Consider the following 18345-nt stretch of genomic DNA (forward strand, 5'->3'; position numbering starts at 1 on the left):
ACTGAGTGTACATAGATATATTTTGTGGAAGAAGCAAACATGATTTTAGTCTCTACTTCTGATCAACTTGCTTTTGCCTTCTTTCCCAGGAAGTGTGTAGAGAGCTGTGGTGTCTCAGCAAAAGCAACCGCTGTGTCACCAACAGTATTCCTGCAGCTGAAGGAACACTCTGTCAAACTGGGAATATTGAAAAGGGGGTAAGCTGAAATGATTTATTAGCTCTTTGACAAATAGACTAAACTGATCAATTTCTGGTGTTCGTATTGAACCACTAGGAAATTATGCATACTAATTTAACATGTATTTGAGAAAATAGTAAATACCTAGCCTAAGGAGTTAATTGACACATACTGGTATCTGCACACTTACAGTGTTCAGCAAATTACCGTGCTTGTTTATTTTCTGGCTCAGTTACACTTTTCTGTGTGTATACATATATATTTGTACAGAATATCCAACAACAATCTTATAGTCATATAATACAGTCTCTTTAGTCATATAAGTCTAGGTTTCTTTCTGATAAATAATTCCCAGGAAAATTATGTGATCCAGAAGTAGATTTTATAACTAGAGTCAAACTAGAGTTGATTTTAAATTACAATATGAGAGAAAGAGCTGGTATTACAGGAATAATTAAGCATTTTTTCTGCGCATAGAAATTGTAGCTAAATAATTTTAATTTCATCATCTAGTTTTCAAAAAATATCACTACTAAGAATTGTTCAAACAGATAAGAATAGTTTATACTATTTCTGAAATTGTTTAGGAGTTGCTATATATGTGAATTCTAGAATTTATTGGTACATACTGAATTTACAATAACCACGACTGTCTTCTGTTCTCAGTTCTGAATTCTTCCAAGTTGGGGTACTTTCAACAAAGATTACACTGAATTTCAGTTTGCCATCTGATGTTTAAATAAAAAGAATGAAAGCTGTTGGGCAGCTGTCACAGTTTTATTAATCCTTGCTGACGGCTTCATTCAGGACCCGTGACCTAGTGCCATGTTGATGGCTTTTCCATGCTGAGTTTGGAAATGTTGGTAAATTGTGCTAAATGTATGAATTGATAGGGTCATTTTTAAAGGGTTAAGGATCATTTTTTGAGACTTTGTAAGTAGCCAATAAAAATACAGGGGCCTTCACACACTACCAAAAATTCTTTCTTTTTTTTTTCACTGAAGTAATAGAAAATAGTAAGAACTGCGTTCTTGAAACAACAGTCTAGGTTTATTTTGGAGTCACCAGCTCTTGTCAATGACAAGTAGCAATTTACATGAGTCTGGACTTAGAAGAAATGCAAAATAGTAAGGGGGGGAATTTACAGTGAGAATCTCTCTCTTTATTGCCATTGATTAATTATTAATCTTGTGATATAGTCCATGGGCCACATCACTAAGCCTGATGGCTCTTTTTATTTTACTTTATTTTTTAATCCCAAGCATAAAGAATTCATTCTTTTAAACATCTCAGAGTCCTGCTACAAGCATTCGATGAGTTATATAATCACTTCAAGTAAGGAAACCATGAATAGTGGCTATCTGAGAACACACAGCTCAATCCCACTATATTTTATATGGTAGACACATTTAAACTATCTCAATCATTAACAGTGAATTTATGAAGAAATATTCTTGCTAAAAGAACTCCTTGCATACCTCATGACATGCCTCAACAGGATGCCTTGGGCTCCATGAAAAACTGTTTAAGAACTTTGTAAGTGTAGCAAAGTCTGTGTACCAAGAGATCATTCATATTCACAACATCATAGTTTCATATAGTCAATATGTTGGATTTCACCATCTAAAATGAATCTACAAAACAAACATTAGCCATTCTTTCAGAGACATGGAAGATCAATAGCTTTAGAATGGCCCTAACAAATCTTAGATGAATGAATAAAAAGAACAAATACATATGCAGACTCATAGAAAGAAAAAGCACAGAGCGCTATGAGAAGACCCTCAAACTATCTCAATCATTAACAGTGAATTTATGAAGAGGCTTTCAAAGAACTAGATCAACCTACATGTTTAATTAAGTGAAAAAAATACAAAGAACTAGAAAAGGGAACTGAGACATTGTTTATGTTTTTTTTTTTTTTTTTTGCTAACTGTACTTGCCAGTTATTTATTTATGAATTTTTACTGTTGATTTCAGTTACTGTTTTTTCCATAAAGGGGAAGCATGTTTACTGTTGCCAAATGCAATTTTTTCTCTAAAGCCTATATCTATTTGGAAATTAAACCAGAAATCAGAAATTTGACCCAGAACAACCATGTAAAAAGCTAGTGAACAGTTAAAGTGGAAATTTCAATCAGTCTGGTCAACTTTGTGTGGCATTAACATATAGTTGGCATTACCAATAATGATGGTAATGATGATAGTAATGAATACTTTTAAAGTATTTACACTGTGCCAGATACTTATTTGTTCTGTTTAATATTGGCAAAAAATCCTATGAGGTGGGTACTGTTTTAGCTCCATTTACAGATGAGGAAAGTTCAGACATGAGAGCCTAAGATTACACAGCAATTTAATAGCAAAGCTGAGCCTCCATACCAGGTCTTTTTTTTTTCTTTCTTTCTTTCTTTTTTATTTTTTTTTTAAGTTTTATTTATTTAAGTAATCTCTACACCCAATGTGGGTTGAAACTCATGACCAAGAGTCACATGCTCCTCTGACTAAGCCAGTCAGGCACCCCTGGCTGAGGTCTTTCTGATTCGAAAATTGAAAATTTTGTCCCTCTAGACTGCCTCCGATTTTAGTTTACCTTCAGATGGGGAATTTTGCAGAGAAAAAAATTTTTTTTTATTGTCACAGGAATAAACTGAGTCACTGAGCTTGAGATCAGTGGTAAGAATAAATTTTACCCTTTAATACTAAGTGGATTTTTCACTTATCTACCTGTAACAATATGTTATCTCAGGAATTACAATAAGAACTGTGGGCAGAACACTGAGATAAGAATATACAATTGTGTTATAACTGGTAAAATAATGAAACTCCACTTTATTTATTTATTTATTTATTTATTTATTTATTTATATTTTTAGAGAGACAGAGTGTGAGCAGAGGAGGGGCAGGGAGAGAGGGAATGAGAGAATTCCAATCAGGGTCCATGTGGTCAGTGCACAGAGCATGACACGGGGTTAAACTCATGAATCATCATATCATGGCCTGAGCTGAAGTCGGACGCTTAACTGACTGAGCCAACCGGGCGCCCCATTCACCACTTTAAAATGAGAGAAATCTATTTCCACATTTCGTAGAGATCTTGTGAGGATGGAATAAGATAATATCTCAGTAAGCTTTTAGTGGGCTTCTTCAGAGGAAAGGTGCTAGTGTATATTACTAGAGCATCATCATTCATTTCATCATTTTCCAACCTTAGATGATGGTGGGCAGAAAATTCTTCACCACACTGTCTTTTTTTACATTTTTTTTTTTTTAAAGAAGATTCGTGTTTTATTTTTTTTTAATTTTTTTTTTAACGTTTATTTATTTTTGGGACAGAGAGAGACAGAGCATGAACGGGGGAGGGGCAGAGAGAGAGGGAGACACAGAATCGGAAACAGGCTCCAGGCTCCCAGCCATCAGCCCAGAGCCTGATGCGGGGCTCGAACTCACGGACCGCGAGATCGTGACCTGGCTGAAGTCGGACGCTTAACCGACTGCACCACCAGGCGCCCCTAAATTTTTTTTTTAACGTTTATTTATTTTTGAGACAGGGAGAGACAGCATGAACGGGGGAGGGTCAGAGAGAGAGGGAGACACAGAATCTGAAACAGGATCCAGGCTCTGAGCTGTCAGCACAGAGCCTGACGCGGGGCTCGAACTCGCGGACCGTGAGATCATGACCTGAGCCAAAGTCGGATGCTTAACCGACTGAGCCACCCAGGCGCCCCTTCACCACACTGTCTTAACTGGCACTAATGAGCATCAGAGAGTATAAGCATGAGTTTGAGTGTCTGAGAAATATGAATGGAATACCCATGACTGACCTCTGATCTCAACTCTGAATTTTAAAACTACTCTCTTCAGAAGGAACAAGAAAAAAACCTACACCCTGTCTAGCCAGCAGGATAAAACCAAAGCTGCTCATAGTTTTTTGAATAAATCCTTTTTTTCTTAAAAGAAAAAAAAAAGTTTGGGGGAGGGGAAAAATACTGCTCAAGTGATAGCATAGACATATCCAGAGTATTGGATCCACAATGATCTCGTCAAATTCTGGCTGCAAAAGATATGGGATCCCTGCCCGGGGGCGCAGTTCCACAAATGTTCCATGTAAGTATGGGAACTGTTCCATGCACATTTAGCAGATGGAGTAAGAAATATGGCCAAAAAATTAAAAACTGATCTTTGCGTGAGTCCTGGGGGGTCTGACATCGCTATTACAGCCATTGGATGTTTGCCTGAATAAGCCATTCAAGTATTGAATAAGAACCATATGGTCTGAATGGATGTACTCAGGGACAGTAGCATTAACCAAAGGAGGAAATCTGATGAGCCCAGACGGTGCCCTGGTACTGTGTGTCCATGGGTCACACTCCTACAAATCAATCAATATAACTTTCAGGCAAAAGAAATTTCCTTAGGCATGGCATCAACAATAGCCCTTTGGACAGGAATCGGAGGAATGCCATGCATGATAAAATAATAAAGATTTAGACTCTAAAAACTTTGATAGTAGAGTTGGCATTATTATTGAACAGGATATTAGGAAAACCAAAACTCAATCTTTGCAAACTCTGATGGTGACCAAAAAGGTTTCAAAAACTTGGCTTATAGCCAAAAGATTCATTTATTGATTCTAAAAGACCAATTAGAGATATATCCCAGCATTTAGGCTTATGAATACATGAAAATGATTCCTATTATCTTTGCATGAGAAACAGAGGGCTGGATTAGAATAAGATTATTATATGCCCCTTTAAAGCACTAGATATGTAATAGGACATTTGTAGCACTAGATCTTAATTCACTTAGAGTAGAATATAATATGTTTTGACTGGGTCCCAAACTATAAACATAGGAAGTGAAAAAAGAATAGTCCTTTCAATTGCTCTAGAAATTTAAATAGTATGGGATGACAAGTTCTGATTTAGAATTTGGGCTGAAAAAAAGCTTTTACATTCCCACACCTGCACAGTGGAAAGATAAGGCTTTTAATAGTGCTATGCTCCAATTCTCAACTTTTCTGACTTGGGAAGAATGTTCCATATTGAGTCACCAATATCACTTCCTTCAGAATCTTAGGATTTCCTTAGGGGTCTGTCATTCCAGATGCTGGCTGGACCAAAGTGTTGGCTATGGTACAAGATCTACCATAATCACATTCTAAAGTGGTTCTTATTAAAAAATATATATGTATATATATTTTTAAATACTGTATATACCCATCTTGAAATTTTCCTTCGTTGAATTCTGACAAATTCTCGTTTAGATTGTTTGATTTGTAGTATATCTTGTTTGAACATAATTCCCTGATGTAGATCATGAAATTTAGTGGTCTAATATCAAAAAATGTTATTTAAGGATGGTTAAGTGTTTCTTAATAAAACCTTTAAAGCCTCACTGGAATGATTGTCTTTCTAGATAGTTTTAATAACATATTCATTTTATTTAGAAGGAATGTAAAAAACAAAAATGAGCAATATGATATTTTATTCTTGAAATGTGATAGTTTCACTCCATCACCTTTCCGAATCTGGTTTTACACACCTGAATTAGCAAAAAGAAGGCCAAACTTACCTAATTTATCTAGAAAATTTAGGCTGAAGGAACACAACTGATAATTTAGAATAGTCCAAAATCACTAGATTGGATATAACCTTTGAGAATAAAGATCTAGTCTCCATCTGAATATTTAACATCTGTAGTTTAAGAAATGAAGTAAAATCCTATGCCTGTAGAAATAGAGGCTTTACAGGTTTAGCATCTTCAGATGAAAAAAAAAAAAAAAAACAAAGAAGAAGAAAAGGAGAAAATACAACACTCAAAATTCTCAGCTTTATGTGCTTATAGGATTTATATATACTTCAAATTGCTTTATTTTGTGTAATCTAATTATATTACTTATGAGTTACACACATTAAAATTTTAGTACATATTAATGTAATAATCTGGAAAATTAGCTCAAATAACTTGATCTACATGAAGTTCCATAGTTTTCATAAAGCATTTATTATTAAGTTACATAAGCGCCTTCTCTAAAATTATATACTACATCAAGATATTTACTACTGCTGGAGCAGAGAAATAGCAAGAATTCCAAAGAGATCCTTTACTGTAAGTAAACATCACTGAAAAGTCCTATATTGAACTAAACATAACTCAAAAGACCATTTGCCAGAGATCAAAATCAACCAAATCCTTTGGTAGATTTATAATTTCTTTGAGGGCATATCTGCATAGAACTAATTTCTAAAGTTGTCCTAATCCAAACCACATTGGATTTTGAAATTTCAAAAAATTAGTCCCCATTTTATAGTTAGGGAATCTGAAGAAACAAATGACTTGCTTTGCACCAAAGATATTACTAGAGTAAGAACTCAGATTTGTAACACAGACTGCACACAGACTGTAGTTGTTAACTTGTTAACTAATTAACTAAGTTGTTAACTAGTTATTAAGCTAGACACTAGTCTCTTGTCAACTACTAAATGACTGATACTTATATTGCTATTTTGAGTTCTTCATTTTTTTAGCCATTAATATTTGTTATTTAACTTTCTGATACAATTGTCTATTATAACTCCATGGAATAGATACAATTCAATAACATGAATTTATGCAGTAAAGGTTCTAGTAAGCCACTTATGAAATACTGTGGCTCTGTAGGTATTAATTAATGGTGAGAACTGAGGAGCGTCCAACAAACTGAATATTGTGTTTGTCTTTTACCATAAGAATAAGTTTTAAAAGGAAAACAAGAGACTTTATGTGACTTCTTTCCATGTCCTATATTTTGTGAACATCCAGGAAATATGAATAACAGTATTATTAAATACTTTGGAACCTACATCTTTCGGTATTCTTGTAGCATTCACAATTTCTCACTCCTCTGAAAAATACAAAAAATAAAGTTTTTTAAACTAATTTATAAGAATGCTCAAAGAGTTCTGAAAAATAACATGGGTTTGTACACTTGCAGCTGAGAGTGCTTATCTGTAGTTTTTTTGTATTATATGAAGTAAAGATAGTCCAATATTCTTTAATACTATAATATACTTCAAATATGTAATCCTATACCAACAGTTGGGTTTTTTTCCCACTGATTTTTGTATATTTTTGAACAGATAATTTCTTATCTGCCCGTAAGTGACCATGGGCAAGTCAGCCTCCTTAAGGTTCTAGCTTCCTCATATGAAAAAACTGAAGTGCTTACACATTAATTTCAAAGTCCCTCTGAGCTTTAGATGTAGCTCTGTGATTATATAAAATAAATGCACAGTAAAATTTGAGTATTATTTGATATCAATAATGCTAAACTTCCAACTTGAAAAATAGGTAAATTTTAAGATTTGGAATTTTTCCATGGGGGAAAAATCAATAATACATTGCTAGTTATTCTCATAGAAAAATAAATTCAGGCATAAATATTATTACATGGGGTGCCTGGGTGGCTCAGTCAGTTGAGTGTCCATCCGACTCTCTATTTTGGCTTAGGTCATGATTCCAGGGTCATGGGATTGAGCCCCACATTGGGCTTCACACTGAGTGTGGAGCCTGCTTAAGATTCATTCTCTCTCTCCCTCTGCCCCTCTCCCCTGCTGTCTCTTTCTCACTCTCAAAATACTTACATACATATATACATACATACTTATTGTTATTATTACTATTATTATTATCATTATACACAGCTACTTGTAATAACAAAAATGCAAAACTAGAGATTATTTGGCCCAAATTGTGACTTTTGTATAGGTGAAGGCCTAACACAATTGGTATATCATTATACAAATGGTTGGTCTTCAAAATCAATTAAGCATGCTGTACACTGGCAACTGAAATATTTTCTGTGTCTCAAGTGTACATTATTTTTAGTTGCCCTTCTCCCAGGGTTGGTACTGTATTATCAGCCACTACCTCTGGTTCACCATTTTGGACCTATGATTTTTTTTTTCTTCGTAGCAATTCCCATTGCCCAAAACTAACCATTTTTCTTAATGTCCTACTTTAATATTTATTAGACTTAGGGTCAGAATGTTCTGCCTTCTAGCCAATCAGATTTTTCTCTCTCTTGCCTAATTTTTTTATGGACAAATGAAAATTAATTACCCAGCACTTCTCTCAATGATTCCTTTATGTTGTTACAACTACTAAAAATAGACTGAGTGCAATTATCATGGAAAGAAAGATGAAATTGACATTTTTTTTATCCGCCAGTATGTCTAGTTCCCTTACTTACGTGTAGTAAGGATCTGGACATGTGGTCCAGAATAGGACAAAAAATTCTATAATTTAACTAATGTATTTATTCAATAAATTTTTATTGTATGACTGCTACATGCTAGGCACTGTTCTAGACATTCAGCATTTCTTTTTTTTTTTTTTTTTTGTAATTTTTTTTTTCCAACGTTTTTATTTATTTTTGGGACAGAGAGAGACAGAGCATGAACGGGGGAGGGGCAGAGAGAGAGGGAGACACAGAATCGGAAACAGGCTCCGAGCCATCAGCCCAGAGCCCGACGCGGGGCTGGAACTCACGGACCGCGAGATCGTGACCTGGCTGAAGTCGGACGCTTAACCAACTGCGCCACCCAGGCGCCCCGACATTCAGCATTTCTAATGGAATATTCTATGATGATAGAAATGCTCTATATCTGCTCTGTCCAACATAGTAGCCACTAGCCATATGTGACTATGGAGCCCGAGAAATGTGGCTAGTGGGTCTGAGGAACTGAAATTTAAATTTTAATTAAATTTAAATAGCATATTTATTGCTATATAGCAATATATATTTAATATATATGTATATTTCTTTAAAAACAGGCTCATAGATACAGAGAATAGTTTGGTGTTTGCCAGAGGTAGGGGTCAGGGTTGGAGATATGGGTCAACTGTTTTTGTTTTTGTCTCTTTAGTTCAAATAATGTTTTCAAATAAAGAATATTAAAAATTCAACAAATTTTTATAAAGCAAATTTATTTTAATTTTTTTAATGTTTATTTATTTTGGAGAGAAAAAAAGAGGGAGAGAGCATGAGCAGAGGAGAGGCAGAGAAAGAGGGACATACAGAATAGAAGCAGCTTCCAGGCTCCATGCTGTCAGTACAGAGCCTGACGCGGGCTCGAACCCATGAACCGTGAGATCATGACCTGAGCCAAAGCCAGTCAGTCAACCAACTGAGCCACTCAGGCACCCCTCAACAAATTTTTAAAAAATGTTCAGAGCCATCAACTTTGGAAGAGATAAATGTACATCTATGGAGAGAAACAAATCTTCCAAAGTGTGCCTATTGATTTCTTTCTGCATTGTGGAAGATTTGTGTGGCCTTCCAAGAATTTAGTATCATCATCAGGGCAGGAACTTAGCTTTCTCTAGGATTTCGGAAGGTTATGAGTGCCATTCACACCACATTTAGATCTCTGCAAGTTGCAAAAACCTCGTTCCTACATGTGAGCACTTCATTTTAACAGTAATATTAGCTAATTTAGCATATTGAAGGTTTGATATGAATTAACCATTACTCTACTCACTTTATGTGCCCTACTAGATAGATGGTGTTATTGTTCGCATTTTACAGATAAGAAAATGGAGATCCAGAGAAATTAAGCAACTTTCCCAGTGGTTACTAGCATTTACAGAACTCTTTCCATGTATCAGATGCTTTCTACACCCCATGTACCAGGTTCTTCACATTATCTTTATTTAATCTGCCATGCTATAGGCTTTATTATTATTTACCTTTTTATTTATGAAAAAGCTCAGGTGCAGACAAATGAAATTACTTACTTAGTATCTCAGTTCTTATTCAGGTCTCAGTCCTCAACCATCATGCTATCCTGCCTCTCAGGATATATTTTGCTCAAATAACTTGGTCATTTGTGGGTTTAGATATGTTGCTGAACTTTCCCCTTCAAAGCATAGATGAAAAAAGAAAAAAAAAAGCATGGATGAATTACCTAAAATGAGTATTATACAATGCTCATATTTTTTTAAATAAATAAATAGCCACATGTGCATCTCCTGGTTTTACATACTAATGAGAAGGGAAAAATATTAAAGAAGTAATTTGAAAAATAAAGAGTAATTTAAAATGTGTTAAGTGGTAAGAGGGAACTAAAACAGGAGGCTGTAATCTTTATTACAGTCTGGAGTTGGAGGAGGGGAGGGTGAAAGAGGTGGGGAGGTACCCCATCTTCAGAATAAAAGTGGTCAAGGGAAGACCTCTCTGATGAAAGGACGCTTGACCTTGAGACCAAATGATGAGAAGACAGCAACATAAGTAATTAGGAGAAGAATATTCCCAGAAGGACCAGCAGATGCAAATGCCCAAAAGAGGGAACAAACTTAGTATATTGAGGAAAATAAAAGATTGCAGTGGTCTGAACCAATCTGTGCAAGAGAGAATAAGACTGGAGAAGGAGGCAGGAGTCACAAAGGCCACTTCTGACCAGAGTTAAGGGAGGCAGGAAACTAGTGCAATTGTTTAAGCAAAAAGTGACATGATGTGATAACGTTTTGAAAAGATCTATCTTGAAGTGCTTACTAGAGAATGGGTTGATTATAGGTACAAAAAAAGTAGAGCCACAGAGACCAGGTAAGAATCTATTCCATTTGCCTATTTCATCTAAGGTGGCAGCCATGGAATGGTGAAAAGTGAAAAAATTCCAGATATATGGAAACAATGTAATAAACTGATTACTTTCTAAGCATTGCATTTTATAATGCCTTCATATTTTAATATAAAGTTGATTTTTTGTGTATCTGATGTTACTGATAGTTATTCTAATAATGTTTTTTATCATTCATATAAAAAAAATGACATTCACAGCACCAGGTTGGTTTGTCAAAATTTGATACTTAAGAAAAACGCACCAATAAAAGCCTAGACATGCTTGGCTTAAAAAAAAAGATTTCATTTTTACCATATTCTGCAAATAAGATTTATCATGTTAGAGTTATGAGCTGATTATGTGATGTCTACGTCTCGATAAATTATTCCTGGCTTTCTACTTACATGCAGTATGTGTGGTTTAGTGCAGAGTAAAGCTGAAAGAATTCCAGTACACATGTTCATGCAGTGCTGTATACACATGGCTAGGCAGTGTATGTTAGAGTTTTTTGTACCCTGTCCCTAGTATCTTGGCATTACTTTTATTATGTCTGCAGGACTCATGTAGATGAAATGCCACAACACATTCTTTAACTATTGTAGCCTCAACCAGCCTTTTTTTTTTTTCTTTCTTTTTTTCTTTCTTTCTTTTTTTTTTTTTTTTTTAATGTAAAAGCAATTACCATCATAAAAATTCCTTACTGGGGAACTTTCCATATTGCGTTATCATTCCATGAGTCTAATAATAGTGGAATAAAAAGAAAAAAAAATTAATACTAAAATATCTTAAAAAAGACTTTTGAGGTCTCTTTAATGAGAAACACTAGGATTCTGGAGGCAGAGAAATAAGGAAAAAGGAAGTAAAGTCAAGTTTTCTAGACTCCTGGTACATGTTAGAGATGCATAAATCATTGTCTAGCTAAAGATAATTTGCAAATCACATGCACCTTTGCCATTGTCTAAACACAGTTAAAGAACTCTCAGTCTGTTATCTATTGGAGAATGCTAATGCCTGTAATTGGTCATTGCCGGACCCTTATGTATTTCTAACCTGATAGCTCTATCTGCCTAAAAGCTAATTCTGTGTTTTCTGTGAAATCTTGCAGTGGTGTTATCAGGGAGATTGTGTTCCTTTTGGCACTTGGCCCCAGAGCATAGATGGGGGCTGGGGTCCCTGGTCACTATGGGGAGAGTGCAGCAGAACCTGCGGGGGAGGCGTCTCCTCATCCCTAAGACACTGTGACAGTCCAGCGTAAGTAGCTAAAGTAAGCCGGAGCCAACAAAAAGACACAGTTGGAATTGATTCAAAGCTGTGGTTTCACATGTTATCTGTAAAAACGTTTCACTAGTGAGCCAAGTGTTTGTCTTCTGAACAAGCAATAGGCACAGAGAAGTGGAAGAGCCTTGTTAGACAGACTTTCTTTTTCCCCCCACCCCCCTTACTGTGTAACTAAAAATAAAAAAGAATAGCATTGTGTATCTATCCCAGGTATAGCCAGACTTTTAATCTAGTAATAATCAGATAGATTTCCTCCTCCAAAAACTACTGAATTATGGATGAATCCAGGTCTGGTCTTAGCTACATTACCATTATTCCCAGGAAACCTAAGTTCTTTTCACATGTCACATAAAATTATTACTGCTACATTAGTATTAAAAGGACCAATGAGAGCACTTCAAGGGTTGAAATGCCTTGATTCGCATCACAAATCACAATGAAAAGAATACTGCCCATGTGTTAAAATAGTTTCCATTCACATGCCCCTATTAATCATCTTCCGGAGCTGCCACCACTTTTCTCCCCGTGACTGTTTCATGCAGGTTGGACTGCTCCTCTCCCACCACTCCTTTTCTCCAGTCAGAGTCCCCTGGCATAAGGCCAGCCCCATCAGTATTCTCTGGTAGCTGAATTGCCTCTCCCTCCCGCTAGTGCCCATTACAGGTGGACTAAAGTCCCCCAGCTGGACTTTCCTGTCCACCTAGAAACTAAACTTCTCCTTAGCTGCTGCATATCAAGTGCTCCCATTTTTGTCTAGAGCTCGGGTTGCAGGCCTCCTTTCCCAACTAATGTTTGGTGCAGCATGGCGTTATATCACTTCTGCTTTTTTCTCCTTCCTGGGGTAAAAGTTGCTTTAATTTTTAATTTTCTCTTTTTAATTCAGGATCCCTCTCTTTGGTTCCTCCTCTGAATGTCTCTTTTCTTCTTTTTTATTCTTTTCAGCTTGAAATTATTTCCTTTTACACTAGTTTCTGTGTTTCCATTCTCCAGCTTTCTTTCCATTATTATCTTCCTGCTAAACAGAGCTCACTGTCACCCACTCATAAATCAGTCATGCTACCACCATCCCCACGCCCTTGTTTTTGGCTGATCAACCTATTTCTCCCAAGCTGATTTCGACGGGGCCATTTCTTTTCTTTCTTAGAGTCAGTATTCTCTGGTATTCAAAATATAGTAACATGTAACTTTATTCCATTGATTACCAGTTAGCCAAAACTATAATTATACTTGATCTTTTCTCAAACAAGTACAGAATAATTACCTAAGTTCAACTGCGGGCTACTGTAATTAATAACCAAAACTATAAAATTCTATGATAAAAAGTAATATACTCAGATAGTTATAAAAGAAGTTACCTTGCCATTCGAAATAGCATTCCTGAATAATAGCATATGGCTTTACCTGATGTTAAATACTTTAAAAGTTAATTTATGTAAATCAAATATTGGGCATCTTACTTTTTCATTACTGTGTCATATGCAGTATTTATATAATGCAAAGCCATCTTGTTTTGAGATGTAATTTTTCTAACTTCATATAATGAGATAGAAATTCATTTCTGCATTATTTACTTTGAACTACAGCTATTTCCAGAGACTAATTTAGTATGCTCTTGTTTGTAGTTTGGAAAAAATAGTAAACTTACCACTTCCTACGTGGTGAACAAATAGCATCAGATTATATATGGCTTTTGTTGAATAAGATTCAAATGGCTTTTCATTATAAGTGAGTTTTAAACTCACTGTGTTGAACTGAGCACCTGCTTACTATGGTAATTAGAAAATAAATTTATTTAATTGCATTTTCTTCCTAATGTAAATCATGACAATTAAGAGTCTTAAAAAGCTTTTCATAGCAAACTGAGTTAAGTTTTATGTTCAACAACCATAATCATCATTGTTAACAATCACCAGCATGACTATTATTTTAATAACTAATAAAATGTCAAATTTTGTATTTTCTTAAAATAAATGCTAATATGTTTTTGTCAAGCAATATATGTACTCTTTCTGTAGACAGATATATTCACATGTTAAACAAAATGTGTTTTCAGACCTTCAGGAGGTGGAAAATATTGCCTTGGGGAAAGGAAACGGTATCGCTCCTGTAACACAGATGTAAGTAAAACCAAACTTTGCTATGAAAAATTAGCTTACATTTCCCCTAGAGCAGGGAAATTTTTAAAACTGGAAGCTATTTGATCATAAATCCATGTGTATGAAGGTCACATGAATTTTTTAAGTTGTTAATAGTGAATGGAACCAACCTCAGATCCAGCAATTCCATCAACAGGGAACTAGGGAAAGCTCCAGCATGAAGGGCAAATACAATCTTCTCCAATAGGTACTAAGAGAGAGTCATAGGTCCCCCAAAATGTCTTGTTCCCCCAACACTCACACCTTTGCTCCCACTATCTTTTCTGAGTCCACCAGGATTAATCTTATTATACCCTTGATCCTACTTTGTGTTTGCCACTGTAAGAAACCCCAGATTCCCACATCATTCCTCGTGTCTTGCCCTCCAATTCCAAAAAGTTCTGCATATCACATCTTCTGTTACCTATCTCTGCCCAACTTTTGAAACTTCTGTGCCGTTAGGAATTCAAGATCCATCAGCAGCAAAAGTCCTTACATTCCGATGTCTCTCAATTTTCCTTCTCTTCACTTTGTTGTTCTAATGGAAACTGGCTGTCCTCTAAAGATACTTACAATAAACTTTAACCTTTCAAAGTTGTTTTCATCCTTAACTCTTGAATGAGTGGAAGTGGATTGACTATGCTTTTATATTTCATTTCTCCTTTCGGATGATTCTCCCTCCCTCTTATCTGAAAGCCACACCTTTTAATTTCACATCATCAGACTATTGCACACTATTCCTCACTGTCATGCTCTCCAACTCTATTCCTATCTTAATTCTTGGTTATTTCAAAATATGTGGATATTTTTCCAATATCATCTCTTCTGGAATTTTCTATAAACATACAAACACGCTGTTATTTCTCCTGTTTTAAAAGAACAAAAAAAATCTGCCGGTTCTTTTCCCATGTTTTTCTTCCTTTTGAAACAAAATTCCTTAAAAGAACTATGTACTTCCATATCCAATTCCTCGTCTAATTTTTTTCCTAAAATTGTTCTTGTCAGATTTTTGCCTCCATCATTCTACTAAAAATGCTCTTGTCTGGAGTGCCTGGGTGGCTCATTCAGTTAAGTGTCCGACTTTGGCTCAGGTCATGATCTCACAGCTTGTGAGTTCGAGCCCCACATCAGGCTCTGTGCTGACAGCTCAGAGTCTGGAGCCTGCTTCAAATTCTGTGTCTCCTCTCTCTGCCCCTCCCCCACTGGCACTCTCTCTTTCTCTCTCTCAAAAATAAATAAAACATTTTTTAAAATGCTCTTTTCGAGTCACAGATGACTTACATGTTGCTAAATCCAATAGTCAGTCCTCGGTGTTCATCTTACTTGATAGTCACTAGGCTTCCATAACACTACAACTTTTTGGTTGTCCTTTTCTTTTCCTACTTGTTTTTTCTCATTGTCCTTCGCTGGTTCTTACTCTTCTCTGACCTCTTAGGGTATCCAGAATCTAGTCATTGGCCTTTTTTTTGTACACTACTAATATTTACCTTGGTGATCTCATCCACTTTCATTATTTTTGACAGCATTCATATGCCATTTGACCCTCAAATTTCTATTTTTAGCCCAGACTTCTTTTATGGATTCCAGACTCCTATCTTACCATTGATTAAACTTTTAATAGACATCTAATATTTACCATGCCCAAATGCTCTCTCTAAAACATTTCCACATACCTATACCTCCCCCATCTCAGATGTCAATTCCATCTGCCATTTTTTTCTTTCTTTTCTTTTCTTTTTTTTTTCTTTTTTTTCTTTCTTTCTTTTTTTTTTTTTTTTAAATTTTTTTTTTTTTTTCAACGTTTATTTATTTTTGGGACAGAGAGAGATTTTTTGAGTCATTCTTGATTCCATTCTCTCACAGCTCATACCCAATCCCTCAGGAAATCGCACTGGCTTTCCCTTCATGATATATCCTAGATCTGACTAGTTCTCACTGCCTCCACTGCTACCACTCTTTTTTGCACTGGATTTCTCTGAAGAGCTTTTTCAGTGGATTTGCCATTACTACTTTTGTTGCCTACAGTTCTCAATATATAAGAAACTGAGTGAGTTAGATTATATCCTTTACTCAAAACCTTTCAGGGGCTCCCCATTTTACTTAAATGCAAAGTCCTTACAAAGGCCTGCAAAGACTATACAATCTAGCCTTCTATTACTTTTCTAAACTAATCTCTTCCTCCTTCCTCCTCAGTAGCTCTGCTCTAGCCACCTTCCTTGTACACACCAGGCATGCTCCCGCCTTTAGTACTTTTGCATTGCTTGTTTCCTTTATCTTATGGACTCTTCTCCCAAAATATCTACATAGATGACTCCCTTACCTCACTTTTATTCAACTGTCACCTTCTCAATGAGGCCTAGCCTGAATACCACATTTAAAACTGCAGCCTTCCCTGCTCCTTACAACCCTGGGACTCCTAATCTTCCTTACCCCGCTCTATTACCCCTCATACATACTTCCAAAAAGTAGCTTATTGATCATATTTACTTCTATGTTAAATTTGCATCTTGAAGCAATTACTTGTACCTTCATTTACAATAACCATTTCAAGTTACCAGCATTATTTTTTCATTCACTCAACAAGTCATTGAGTGCCCTCTGTATATCAGACTGTTCTAGACTGAGAATGATAATCTGTGCTCTCAAGGGTCTTATAATTTCCTGGCAAATCAGTTTATTGCAGAAAAATCACTTATCTATGATATGATAGAATAATTATGGAATGCTTTAAAAGCACATACAACTGTCACTAGCCTAATTAAGGATTTAAGGGATTCTTCCCAGAGGAAGGTAAAGGTCTGAAGGGCAAATAGGAGCAGACCAGAAAAGAAGAAAGTGACCATGAGAGCATTCTAGGCAGAAGGAAAAGTAAGTGCAAGGCTTGGAGGTTAAAGAGGTTAAATGATCTTTATCTTGAGGCAATAAGACACCATGCAAAGACTTAGCCTCTGATTTATCCTCTAGATGAGAATAGGTTGGAGAAGGTGAGACTACAACAGAACAATAAACAAGTCAGAAAGAATTTGAGGGCACTGGTGGGAAACGCAGTGGAGTCTAAAGATGGCTAAGAGGAGAAAATTAAGGACCTAACTTCAAAAATCTATAAAAATCAAAGAACCAGTGTAGTAGGAAGAACAGGGGGAGGGAGATAGATGATGTGGGGATCAGAGACTGGAATGCATTTGAATTTCAGATATGACAAGTGAGACTGTTCTCAATGATGACAACTCTGCCAAGGGATTGCTTACCTAACCTTGGGCAGAGATGAAGGAATTCAAGGATCCTCAAAGCCAGGGAATTTGAGGAGTCTTCTATGTGGATGTTGAGGTCACTCACGATGATGTTAGAACTCAGAGTGTAGTGTGAGACTGCGAAGCAGGTACCAGACCCTTTCATAAATGAAGGAAAATGGCCACGATGGATTAGTAACAATGATGAAGCCAGATAGTGATTTGGATGAATAGCATGAATTTCAGAAGAACAGAGGTTTTCCACAAGGGTAGAAAAAAAGAATATCTACTGTCTATCAGACTGTGTTAGGCAGGAGTGAGAAAGCCAAACCCATGTCTCAATTCACATCTGTTTCTGTTACGTGATTGTAGGGGCAGGCACATGTTTTGGCTCTAATAAGATAGTTACTGTAATATGAATAATGTACGATAAGTAAGAGAAAAAGGAAAAAACTGTGCCAGACATATTAGGCTTGTTGCTTTTCACCCATAAACTTCCTTTTAAATGCTCAAATTGTGGGGGCACCTGGGTGGCTCAGTCGGTTAAGCATCTGGCTTCAGCTCAGGTCATGATCTCGCAGATCGTGAGTTCAAGCCCCGCATCAGGCTCTGTGCTGACAGCTCAGAGCCTGGATCCCGCTTCAGATTCTGTGTCTCCCTCTCTCTCTCTGCCCCTCCCCCACTCATGCTCTGCCTCTCTTTCTCAAAAATAAATAAACATGAGATGCTCAAATTGTAGAACCTGCTACTGGTGGCTTGGCATTTCTATTATTAGCTTTGTCTTCTGTTTCAGCTTTCAGCAAATGATACAGTTAACATGACTATATCATGGAAATACAAATAATTTTTTTTCATAAATCTAAGACTCTACTAGTTCAGAATATGTAACAATTCAGTTACCACACTGAAATTTATTTTC

The 18345-nt window shown here is 36.1% G+C and overlaps 1 protein-coding gene across 6 annotated transcripts in view; it reads left to right on the forward strand.

Annotated features, from left to right (window-relative positions):
• The window catches only part of ADAMTS6 (ADAM metallopeptidase with thrombospondin type 1 motif 6), a 299671-nt gene that overhangs the window by 188932 nt on the left and 92394 nt on the right, over window positions 1-18345 (forward strand). For 4 of the 6 annotated variants that reach the window (XR_015248856.1, XM_086699957.1, XM_025924199.2 and 1 more), the window contains 3 exons: window positions 90-197; window positions 11889-12034; window positions 14115-14178. Coding sequence is in view for 5 of the 6 variants with exons in the window: in XM_086699957.1 (XP_086556083.1) it covers window positions 90-197; window positions 11889-12034; window positions 14115-14178 (318 nt within the window). In the remaining variant the exon portion in view is untranslated. The remainder of the gene's footprint in view (window positions 1-89; window positions 198-11888; window positions 12035-14114; window positions 14179-18345) is intronic. The other 2 variants (XM_086699968.1, XM_086699975.1) reach the window with 2 other exon arrangements.

This window comes from Puma concolor, chromosome A1 (genome assembly GCF_028749965.1).
Source record: "Puma concolor isolate L17-30 chromosome A1, mPumCon1.1.hap2, whole genome shotgun sequence".
Lineage (NCBI taxonomy): Eukaryota > Metazoa > Chordata > Mammalia > Carnivora > Felidae > Puma > Puma concolor.